The sequence below is a fragment of the Herpailurus yagouaroundi genome, unplaced genomic scaffold (genome assembly GCF_014898765.1).
Source record: "Herpailurus yagouaroundi ecotype Mexico unplaced genomic scaffold, PumYag 222, whole genome shotgun sequence".
Taxonomy (NCBI): Eukaryota; Metazoa; Chordata; class Mammalia; order Carnivora; family Felidae; genus Herpailurus; species Herpailurus yagouaroundi.
The window spans coordinates 3,600,513-3,612,953 of NW_024412453.1; the positions used below are offsets into that span (position 1 = coordinate 3,600,513).

General features: G+C 43.8%; 1 protein-coding gene across 7 annotated transcripts in view; it reads right to left on the bottom strand.

Moving 5' to 3' along the window:
* Positions 1 to 452: 452 nt before the first annotated feature.
* Positions 453 to 12,441, bottom strand: part of LOC121019435 (formin-like protein 3) — a 30,443-nt gene continuing 18,454 nt past the window's right edge. For 2 of the 7 annotated variants that reach the window (XM_040458885.1, XM_040458887.1), the window contains 7 exons: positions 11,620 to 11,721; positions 10,605 to 10,667; positions 10,383 to 10,477; positions 7,224 to 7,298; positions 6,203 to 6,282; positions 4,539 to 4,690; positions 3,866 to 3,938 (listed from right to left, as the gene is read on the bottom strand). In XM_040458885.1, coding sequence (XP_040314819.1) covers positions 4,607 to 4,690; positions 6,203 to 6,282; positions 7,224 to 7,298; positions 10,383 to 10,477; positions 10,605 to 10,667; positions 11,620 to 11,721 — 499 coding nt within the window. In that variant the 3' untranslated portion in view covers positions 3,866 to 3,938; positions 4,539 to 4,606. Of the gene's footprint in view, positions 625 to 2,168; positions 2,308 to 3,865; positions 3,939 to 4,538; positions 4,691 to 5,356; positions 5,414 to 6,202; positions 6,283 to 7,223; positions 7,387 to 10,382; positions 10,478 to 10,604; positions 10,668 to 11,619; positions 11,722 to 12,441 lie in introns of those variants that run through there. The other 5 variants (XM_040458886.1, XM_040458888.1, XM_040458889.1 and 2 more) reach the window with 5 other exon arrangements.

Genomic DNA, 12,441 nt, shown 5'->3' on the forward strand with positions numbered 1-12,441 from the left:
TCAGCTCCCACCTGGATTAGTGCTACTGTGAGGTAGCTCGTAGGTGGGAAAAGTCCCCAACACCTGGATTAATGCAGGGTTTCCTCATTGTTCTACCAGAGACACTGCTGACCCCTCATCCATTTCTTGCAATCAGAAATCAGCCACTCCCTGGGGACTGATGGCTGTCTTGCTGATCACCACACACCACTGTGACTAGCAGGTGCCGTGTGCTTGTGAGTATCTAGTGAGGAGTGAACACAACCATCACCAGATCTAGATGAAGGTTGTGTCCACCACCCCAGAAGGATCCAGGGGGACATGCGCAGTCACTACAATTCAAATAATGACTTGTCTTCTGTCCCTATTACTGTAGATTCTACCTGTTTGTGACAGTGTATACAGGAGTCACACTGTGTGCATCAAAATAGAATGACCGTAGGTCCTCCTGGAAGCAGACACTGACACAGAGGCAGAACTATGATGGGTTTATTACAGGAAACAAGGACAGACAAAATAGAGGGGACAGGAATGGTCAGGGAAAGGATTCATTCAAATATGCGTATCAGACAACTTTTCTCAATATATCACATCGCCACAGCCTATTGGTCACAGTTTAGGGTCCTCTTCAAACTTCAAGTTGTCCTGAAAGGCAAAGAGATTTTGGGTTATAGCAATGGGATCTTCTGTTCTCCTCTATGCGTTTTGTCCTTGAAAATATACCTTGGATGAACACTTAATTGTGTGGCTGCATCTGTGTGTCTACCAGTAATGGAAGATGATTGTCTTCAGGTCTGAGATATAGATCCCTGAATGTACACTTTCTCATAGTTATCTTTTCCTCCTGTGTGAAGTAGGACCTGAATTCTAATAGGGAAAACACAGGGGTCTTTGCTGTATCTTTTGAAACAGGGATTGCCAATCTCTCAGCCTCAGGCATTATACTCTTAGTTTAATGGAATTGAATGAACATCTCTTGATGAGCTTCTGTGTGGAGATACCTTCATTTACACACTGAGGAGGTGAGTGCCCACTCATCCCATTTATTTTACAAATTCCTTATGTGGTTGTCACCTCTTCATCATACGGATCTCAGAACCCAACACTATCCCTGTTTCTCAGATAACAAAGCTGAGGTTCTGAGATGGCTCCACTGGGAGCTGGTATTAGGGATGAGACAGCAGGAACACAGGCAAAGCCTCAGGATATTGTGAGGGAAGTTTCAGAGATGAAAACTTGCAGGCAGGGTGATGACAGCAGATGCAGGTGTGTGGTGACAGGAGTCCAGCAGGGGCGGCTTCTGGTCAATCCTGAATCCCCACTAAGAGTCTGACTCAGGCTGAAGGCCAAGGAAGCCGCTCAGTTGATCTACAATCTGTCTTCACCTTTAGTCTCACTGAGACACACAAACTTAGGCATTTCCTATGACCAAGTTTAATTTCCCAAATCTCCAGCACATTCTTTCATACGTGTCCAGACCTTTCAGAAACCCAAGGGAAACAACAAACTGTATTTAGATTATGAACTATGTGCACTGCGGTAAAGTTGACATTTTGGAGATGATGACTGCATTGTACACTGTGCTTGCACCCATGAAGCAGTTCTTTGCAGATCTCATGTTGTCCTCAAGCTCCCTGCCCAGGCTGTGGGCCCTGCCAGGAATGGCTTCCAACTCCAACCTACTGTCCCCAACAGCCTCTCCTCCACACCTCCTCAAACTCTGCTTACCTTCCACAAATTTCCTTCTATTCCTGTGTGATTCAAGTTTCCCCCATTCCTTCACTGGTGCTTCCATTATGGTGATCACAAGGTCTGTGTCATATAACGCATGTGCCCCATTTCACACAGGACACCTGAGGCACCTAAATTTAGGGGTGCACCTCATCCTTCACAGAACCCACAACATTGTGTCTGTAAAAAACACACCAGTAGCTCTGATACCTCTCCCTTTGTGTAAACATCCTCTTTCTTTTCGACAAGAGAAACCTATAGCTCACCTCATTACAGGGAAATGACACAGACCATTGTATGTAAGTCCTGAGAAACTTGAGATATGTTACAGTGTCCTTAGCCAGGTTTGCAGGTGGGTTGCCAAGACTCAGAACCATCATTACATCATTCCCACCAAGTGTTTCATGAAGAAGATGCATGTGCTTTACCAGTCACTCATCCAGGCCAGGTCATCTTACCAAATGGAGTAGGTGGAGGAGCTGGTGGAGGAGGGGGAGGTGGCCCACAGCCCTTGGCTGGTGATGAAGGGTGGTCCATGTGGTAGGGCCTGCAAGGCCATCCTGGGAAAGGACCAGGCCCTCTTGCATACTTAATGGCCTGCAGAACAGAAACAAATGCTGTGTTCATAGGACAGAACAGAGCATCAACACCAGCAAAAAGTGGAAACCCAAAGAAGCAGTGCTCATCTCCAGCCAGCTTTCCCCCAACCAGGTTCCAAGAGGGCAGCATCAGCACCAAGGAGCCTCTACCCATACTTTGGGTTCCACTTACAGCTTTTGGGGTGGGTAATGGATGCTATGGGGATAAACTAGTGTCCTCACATGTCTGCAAATGTAGAACAGCAAGGGCTCTTGTCCTAGTGGATATATGGTGTGAATGCCAAATTAACAAAATAGCATATTCCCAATAGGAAGGCATCTAAGTCCAGGATCACCCACCACCTCTCATCCCCCTCCACCACAGAGGCTGCTTATTTGTAAGTGAAGAACTTCTGAATGGGAAGGAATGACAATCCCAGGCTCCCCACATGGAATTATAGCCCTCGTGGCTCAAAGCTCTGCCTCTAAGCCCCCACCTGTGCCCAATCTGCTTCTCTCCTGACAATGGGGTCTTCTCCTCTCTAGAAGTGCTATCCACGGGCACAGAGACACATAGAGGGGTGGGGATCCTGAGGTCCTGAAAAACATCTGGATGCATATTCTTAGAGAAACATGCTACCGATCTATACATGTTAGTTAAGCTTAGCTAATTTATTTTAATTCAGAAGTACTTCTCAGTTTAAGTACAGTACAATTTGCAAGGTAATTGTGTCCTTTAGAAAAATGAGCTGAAATTCTAAATAACAGAATTATCACAAATGCACATTTGTTTCTGCTGTAAATGTCCATGTTCCACCTGTAAGAGTGACCCAGGACACAAGAGAACCTGCTCATGGGAACACAAATAAAAGACACAGTGGGGAATTACAATGCAGGTAATTATGGATTTTCTCTTCTTCACCACTCATGTTCCAGTGCATGTTTCAAGGACAAATATGTCACAAAAATAGTTCAGAGTATTTACACCCAGGGCACACCTGAAGGGATTCTGGACAGCACATTCACCAAAAAAAAAAAAAAAAAAAAAAGGCTGAAGGGTGATGGGTATGAAATTTAGTTTGTCTAAGACCACTCTAAATGACACATACAAAAATCTAAGTTGGAGTGAAGGCAGTTTGCATTTTTGATTTTTGAACCATAAGGATAACCTTAGATTTTGTGAACACATTAATACCCTAGACAGAAACAGGAAAGGAAGAAACAGCAAGAGCAATGATTCCACACTGAGGAGGTCCAGGAAATATGAGGCATGCCAGGAGACTTCCAGGTGGAGTGTGGGGTCATCCTACTTGGGTTATTTCCAGGAACACACTGGAAAAGTCCTAAGGTCCTCACCTCTAAATACGTTTGGCTTCTAAACTTACTATAAGGAGTTGACAGGCAGAAAATAGAGAAGCCCATAGACACCTGGGTTAAGGTTGTGCATTTGGAGAATAAGAAAAACAAGCAGACGTATCATACAACACACAAAACAGACACAGTGCCAGGAGAGAGCACTGAACAGAAAAATGAGAGTTTCCCAGAAGAGTTTTACTGAAAACGGCCATGGTGTTTACCTTATCCTTCTTGGCCCTTTTGGTAGAGTCTGTGTTGTTCTCACAGGAGCAACTTCGGGATCTGCAAAACGCCCTAGAAGGGATGGAGGTTTATTCTGATTTGAGGAGATTGTGCAGAGATTAAAAAAACAAACCCTCCCCTCATTCCTCAAGCATCTTAAACTCTTTGGCCCAGTCAGATCCCAAGTCACATGCAGAGGGTAGCCCCACATGCTTCAGGTGATCCCAAGGCAAAGGGGAGAACCACCCCTTAAACCTTGATGAAGACCCATAAACGCCCTGGTTCAGGTGTTTTCATAACTCATCAAACAACTACGGATGGCTGGTGGCTCACCTGGACAGATACACCTTGGGCTGAGCCTCATGCCTCCCATAGCCCAGCACATGGACTGTGTACAGCACACATCTGCTGAAGCCCTATGTCTGCTTTTGTGTATACAGCCCATTCCATCTCCACAAGAGACACCTGTACCAACACAGGGTGTGGGAAATGACACAAAGATGATATGTCAATCAAGAGAAACTCAAGGAATGTGGTTATGGCGGCAAACGCTTTTCCCTCGCATTGCAATGGTCTGTGGTACCACCTCTGCACCTTGTCCAAGACTCAACAACAACAAAAATTAGATGAAGGTGCTTTGCAAGTCAACTCACACTGCTCAGATCATCTTATCACGTGCTGTACGTAGAGAGGTCTGGGGTGGTCCCCAGGGCCACCAAGGTTCAGGAGGTGGACATGCCCTATAGCCCATGGGGGGGACCTCTAGGGTAGGGTGTGCAGAATCTTCCAGTTAACAGAGGAGGTCCCCATGGATCCACGCTGCCCTGCAGAACAGAAGTGACAGCTATGTGCATATAGCAGACAAGAGAACCAATACCAAAAGCAGCTGAAACCCAGAGAAGAATATGTCAGCACCTGCCAACTTCTCAGCCACCAGGATCCAAGGGAGTAGCATCAGTACCTGAAAACCTCATCTCTCCCACTGGGTACCGCCTACAGCTTAGGCAAATAAATGCTGGAGGTTAAACCACGGTCACCACAGGTCCCTGCCCATGTCTTAGAATGTAGAACAAAATGATGCCATCTTAGAGGAATCAAAGAAGTAATTCCAGTCTAATGAAGTAGCATATTCCAGACAGTCAGACATCTATGTCCAGGATCACCCTGCATCCCTCCACTACAGTGACTATAGAAGCTCTGGTTTTGGCATATTCCAAACACAAAAAAAATTGAGTGCAAATAAACACCTGATTCTCTGCACACGAAATCACAGCTACTACTGGGGAAAAGTTCTGCCTGCCAGCCCCTCACTTTGCCTGCTCTGCTTCCCTCCCTGAGAAAGACGTCTTCCCCTTCTTTAGAAGTGCTTTCAAAGGACCAAGAGGCCACTGAGGAGTTGGAGATGCCTGGAGTCTTGCAGGAAACTGAGAAAGTGTTTGCTGTGAGGAACATATTACTTATCAATGACTACTAAACCCACATGTGTTTATCTGAATTCATAAGGAATTTTGATTTTGAACACACTACAAAGCACAGAGTAATACATCCTATGGGAAAAAAAGAGGCAGAAATTCATGTAACAGAATTAATGAAAATGTATTTTGATATTGGTATAAATTCCTAGGGATGTGTCAGCTCTAACATTGACTGGAGACACAACAGAGCCTGTTCATATGAACTTGTGTTCAGAATTTATTTACCTAAGATACAGCTTAAAAGGATTCCATTGAGGAGGGCACCTTTTGGGATGAGCACTGAGTGTTGTATGGAAACAAATTTGACAATAAATTTCATATATTGAAAAAAAAAGGATTCCAAACAGCTCATTTACCAACAAAGATGTGAAGGTGGTGAGTTATGACAATGACTTTGTCTAAGACCATTCTGAACTGTACAAGACACACAATATAAAAATGGAGAGACGTCTTTTTGAATTCCCAGTTAACAAATAGTCTTAACATGCTAATCACATAACCAGAAAGAGGAAAATAACAACAACACTGATCCCACAGAGAGGCAGTATAGTAGGAGTCAACAAGCCTAGATACTATAGTATGGACTGCAGTGTATCTTCCTGGTGTTATTTCCACAACACATGGGAAAAGCCATAAGGTCCTCAATCTCTAAGTTCCTTTGGCTACTAAACGTACCAGAAAATGATGACAGGCTGAAAAGAGAGAAGCCCGTAGACTCTTGGGTTAAGGCTGTGCCTTTGGAAAATAGAAACAGGCAGACATATCACACAACACACAAAACAGGGAAGAGGCCACAGCATGCTGTGCTGCAAATGAGGGTTTCCCGACAGACTTACAACTGAAAATGGCCCCAGCATTTACCTTGTCCTTTTCAGCATTTTTGGTAAAGTGCTTGTTTTGACTTACGGGAGCGACACCAGCTTCTGGATTGGCTAAAGGCTCTGGAAGGAGTGGAGGTTTTTTTTTTAAATTTTGGTAGACACTGCAGAATTCAAACAAACACCACATTTTGTGACATCTTAAACTTCTCTCCACACTCAGGACCATAAGGAAAGGCAGAGAATATCCCACAAGCCTCAGGTGACCCCAACGGTAAGGGGGAGATCCACCCCATCATCTTAATCAAGAAATCATAGGGCCCTTGTTCATGTCCTTCATAACTAGTGAAATAATTATGGACAGGTCAGCTCAAATACAAATCTGGAAATCGTCACCAAAACAACCATTTCTCACTATACATTAGGGGCAATAACTCACCATCTCATTACAGATAAAAATTAAAATGAGAGTGTCAATTGGTAGATAACATCAATAAATCCTCAACAAAAGAGCATGAGTATGTTTCTTCTGGCTCCAGGTGAATTGTTCAATCTTTCAGCTTATCTATAGGCTGCCTTCCATATGTGAGTAGGTATCACATAACTAATTTCAAATAAAAATGTACTTAGACTAATATTATAGTCAAGAGAAAAGATCTGACCCTGTCCCTTGAGGACATTTCCACAGGACCCTGGTTCAGGTGTTTTCATAACTGATCAAGCAACAGATCTCAACTAGCTAGAAATAAAGTTAGGGGTATGTCTCATCCCTCAGTGAGCCCAGCACATGGTCTCTATACAAGCTACATCATAAGAAGTGGTATGCATGTCAGCTATACAAGGCCTGTTTCTTCTGTATAAGAGACATGTGCTTCCCAGCTCACTATGTGGAAATGACAGCCCATTTCATGCATGTCCTGAGAAACTTAGAGAATGTTACAATGTCCTCAGTCCAGCTGACCTGAAAGACCTGTGGTGCCATCACTGCATCTTCTACAAATACTCAACAAAAAAAAGATGAAAAATGTTTTATAAGTCAACTTCTACTATTCATATCATCTTACCAAATGGTGGAGGTGGAGGTGGAGGGTAAGGTCCCAGAGGCCACCAGGGTGCAGAAGGGGTGGGTGGCCGATAGCCTATGAATGGAGATAAAGGGCAGCCCATGGGGTACAGTATGGAGGGCACATCTGGGAAATGAAATTTTCTTGAAGCCACATTGACCTGCTGTACAGGAATTAAATTTTTGAGATATGTTAGTGTAAAAGGTGAAAAATCCAACACTGACACCAACATAGCTGAACCCCAATGAAGCAGAAACAGTGCCTATCTCCTTCCCCTCCTCCTGGTTTCAATAAGGCACCATTAGTGCCACAAAACCTCACCCTTCCCACTGGGTCCCTCCTAGAGCTTCTAGGAGTTTGAGGAGCCAAGACAGTAAATTTCTGGCAGCATGCATGGTACTGGCTGTGCCTCCAAATGTAGGAAGGAAGTGGCCGGCCATAGAGGATCAGAGAGATAATTCTGGACTACTAAAGCAAGTATGTTCCACACACACAGGCATCTATTTCCAGAACTACTCTTCGCTCAGCCCTTCACCACCTCAATAGTTCCATTTTGGCATATTAAGAGCAGAAATAAGTAAGGGGAATTATGATTTCATATCATTCATTTAAATCTTTAATCCATCTCCAGTTAATTCTTGTGAGTGGTTTAACCCCAGTGACTCATGACAGAACCTTCTACAGGCCTTTCATGTCCGAGCTCTGATTCTCAGAACTCTGCAAGGTAAGTATGGCCACCTGCTCTAAATGTAAGCAAACAGGTTCTAAGAGGAATGAGGGTCAAAAGGCTTGCAAAAGGTGAAGCAGGAGTCCACACCAGCTCTGCCTGCAAGGTCCTGCTGGCAGCCTCTGCTCACCTGGCTCCCTCTCTGGACCTGCTGTCCTAAGGCACAAAGATCTACAGGGAGATGGCATCCTAGAGGCCTCAGGGGAATTGGGAAAGTGTTTTCTGTAGGAGCAATGCAGGAGTTAGTTAAGAAAAGTTATAGATATATGTGAATTCACAGGTAATGACAAATTTTATGTACACTATGACATACAGGCTAATTTTGTCCCATGGAAAAATATGTTTGGAATTTGAAATGACAATTAAAATGAATATGTTCTGATATCAAGGTTGAAAATACAGATAAGGTATGAAGAGAAGATGCCAGCTATGACAGCTACACAGGCCATAAAAGAACCTGGTTACATGAACATGGCATCAGCTCTTTTCCAGAAACCGGCACATCAGACCTGACTTTCACTCTCTATTCCTTCAGTTCCAGTGTACTTTTTCTACTGCAAATATGTCTTTCCTGATAATTCATAATATTTTGACTGCTTAAACAGCTGCAGTGACTCTACAAAAGCACGTTTCAAAAAGAGATGGGACAACTGATGAATTATTAAAGTTAGAAAAAGATGAACTTTGAATAAGAGCATTCAAGATTGCTAAGCACTCCTCAGAAAGTTGGGCTTTTCATGTTTTTCAGTTAGTGAAGATTACAATCGATGTTCTAAACAGGTTAATGACTAACTCTGGACAGAAAAGGAGTAAAATAACAACAATAATTCTGTTTCAGTTTCCAGGTACATTCCCATGAAAGGAGGTCTGGAAGAAGTGAGCCAGGCCAGGAGACATAAGGGTAGAGTGAGGAGTCATCCTCCTCATGTTATTTCCACACACACACAGTGACTGCCCTGTGGTCCTCAGCCTCTAAGCACTTATGGCTTCTGGAGGCACCACAAAGATGACAAGCTAAGAACAGAGAGGCCCTTAGGCTCTTGGGAAAGAGTTTTACTCTTTGTAAAGTAAATAACACCATAGAAATATCTCAAAATACACAAACTAGAGACAAGACCCGGAGAGAGTGCTGTATAAAGAGTTAAAAGATTCCAGAGAGAGAATTACAACTGAAAATGGTCACAACGTTTACTTTGACCTTCCCTGTGTCCATAGTAAGGACAGAATTCTTGTTCTTCACAGAAGCTGCGCCAGGCTCTGCATTTGATAGAGGCCAAAGAAGGGGTGGAGGTTTATTCTGACTTGCATAGACTGGATGGAAAAAAAAAACCCTCCATGCCTTCCTCCACCATCTTACACTGCTTCCTATAATCAGGTCCCTTACCAGAGACAGAGGGTTTCCCACAAGGCACAGGTGATCCCTTGGGACTCAGGGGACCCTTGAGGAAGGCACCAGAAGGCCTTGGTTGATACTTGATAATCAACCAACTATGGACAGTTCAGGGCTCAATTCATTGGAAATCAACACTAAAATAAGGGTTTCCTAATACACATCATGGGAAATGACAATTTATCACAGATTAAAAATTAAAATAAGAATGGTTTAGGATAATGTCATTAAACCGTCAGCATGAACAGCAACCTGTCCTTTTCTACAAGGCATGGGTGGGATTTTTCAAATGTTTTACTGTATATATCATTTGCCTTATGTATCTGACAAGGGATTATGTAAGTATTCATTAACAGAAATTGCCTTGACGAGACTAATACTATACTAATGAGGAAAGAAAAGGTTAATTCCATGTGGAACGACCTGCAAAGTTTTAGAGTTACACTAATAAAATAACATTAGAGGAGTGAAATTTCACAAGGATTTACTTTACTAATAGGGTACTATAGTTCACAATACACACAAAAAACTTTTTAAAGAATTAAGGGACTCCAAACAGAGGAAACAAATGTCTGCTTTCTTTATAGAAAGCATGTTTTCTATGGAGTATTTATCCAAAAGCCAAATCAAGGAAGCTCATCAGGACATACAGCCTACAATTCTTGCTGTTGTTCATGTTATTCATGTGAAACAAAAGAAAAAGCCTTCAACATTGCCTCAAGGTGGAAGGGGGGGATGACCCACATCCGTTCTAGCACCCACTCTCCAGTTAAGTGTAACTGGGAGGTTGCAGGGGGGCCCACAGTGGGTGGAGGGGCGTGAGCTCCACCACTCACAAAGGACAGACCCAAAGAGCCCTGCTGGCTGGGGGCATCTGAGGGAAACAGTGTCCTGTCACCACTGTGAGACAACCTGTGCCCTCTAGTAACCACTTGGGACTGTTTGCAGGAGACCGAACAATTGTACCCACTGGAACAAGAAACCGATTGTGTGGATGTTGCCCCAGAAGTTAAGCTGCTGCATTTCACAACGTGCTCCTTACCTCTCCATGGAGGTATCTTTCTGTCAGGTCCTGCTGCCATTGGTTTGTGCTTCCTGGATTCCTCTGGAAGCCTCTGTTTGTGGATGACTTCCAGTCTTGAAGATCGAGATGAATCAGTTTCACTAAGAGTTACCACACCCAGTCCCCCACTGGACACCAAACAGTTTAGCTTTTTTAAAAACCTCACAATACCCTTAAAAGAAATATGTCAAAATCCTGTACCTGCATTTCAAGTAGGCAACCTCCCTGCTCTGCTCTGCCATCACCTTCTCCAGCTCACAAGCCCTGAGCAGGGAGAAACACATCCACGTACAGCTGTGGCAGAGTACACACAAGAGGAGGAGAGAAAAACATTCTTACCCAGTTGTCCTGAGACACTTTCTCACAAAGAGCAATCTGAAAGAGTCAGCACATCAATAAAAACCCATGTGGAGGGATTCAGTGTCCCGTTATGATCATCGGCATTAGGTGCTGGAGGACTCAGGAACTACTGGGCAGCGTGCAGGCTACCTGGTGTCCGAAGGTGAGCTCTGACTGCTGCACCTGTTCTTGTGTTTCTTCTACTCTTCTCCTGGGAGTGCAATTGCTTTCATCAGATGAAGCACCATGACGTTAATTGGCCCAGGTTCCCATTATAAGAACTGAACTCTCATACACACGATCCAATCATATAAGACACATTTCACATGAGGAGGAAGAGTACAGAAAACTCAAAGCCATCGCTACATCAGCTTGGATTTATTATTTAATGCCTGTGGGGCTCTGCGTTGACATGGTCTCCTTACCAGTGGCGACAGCTCCCTAATCCTGCAATGAGTATCTTTCATCATGAAGTTCAAGTCTTCTTTCCCTTATATCCTTACCAATTTCTCACAGCTGCAACAAGTGGGTCTCTAAAATGGGATGGTCATACTTGTCCATGTGATTCGTCCTCCACCAAACTGCTTCCTGAGGTTTGTGATAATTTCTAGCACCTCCAGAAACGTGTGCGGGAACCACATTTCCACACAGTCTGGCCAACATTGGGGATCAGGAAATCTTTAGTGGCTTAACTGGTTTAGAATAATATTTTTAACTTAACATCTGGAAAATGTCACATTCTTCTTGAAGTCTCTATAAAAATAAATGTCTCCTGAATATTTGTATAGATTTGTGTGCTACTTGGGTCTAAACCCTGTACAAAGTTTCAAGATAATCCAATGGACGTGTGTGAGCTGCTGGTAGGAGCTGAACTCACTTGTAGTTCCATAGCTCTTCTGCAGCTAATTTCAGTGTCTCCTCTGCGGCTGACAGCTGCTTCTCCCCTCCCACCTGCTCCCGCTCTTTCAGTCCCAGCTTCCTATGAGGGGAAAGAAACATAGATTACCTGGTAGCCCATGTAAAATTCTGCCTTTCTTCTCTCCCCCAAATCTGAAGGCAGGACTCAAATGTCCCCTCTCCCTTTCCCCATAAAAGTACAGATCCACAAACACAACCGGGGGAAGCATTGATGCCCCCCCATTAAGGGACTAAACAAACTCAAACTCCAGCATGCTGGCAAGTCTTTGGAAACTCTGAGCTTCTCTTCACAGCTCTCTATTCCTACTCATCAATACATCACATAAATATAAAAAAGCCCACATGGGATGCACTAAGTGCCCTCCCAGGCTCAGGCTCCTGTGATTGGGACTGCATAAGCATATTTCTTTTCAATGTACAAAACCAAGCCTGACCAGCTCATCACAATTAAGCACATAAGGATGAAGCAGGGGTTCCTGACTTTTCTGGTTTCTCCCAAGAGCCCTGAATTTTCAATCAAGGCTGGAGCCATTACATTGCCATAGAGACATCTTTCTTGGACATGGTGTCATTCACACTGTACAATGACCTACTGGAAATTTCTACAGTTCACAAGGGAACTTCTGACACCTGCCTCAAAGACACCAGTTGAGAAGAATGCAAAATACACGGATGGAAAGAAAATTATGTGAATTGGCCCATCTTCAGAATATTGTCTTCCAGAAAAGGATTGCAGGGAAGGGAAGGGAAGGGAAGGGAAGGGAAGGGAAGGGAAGGGAAG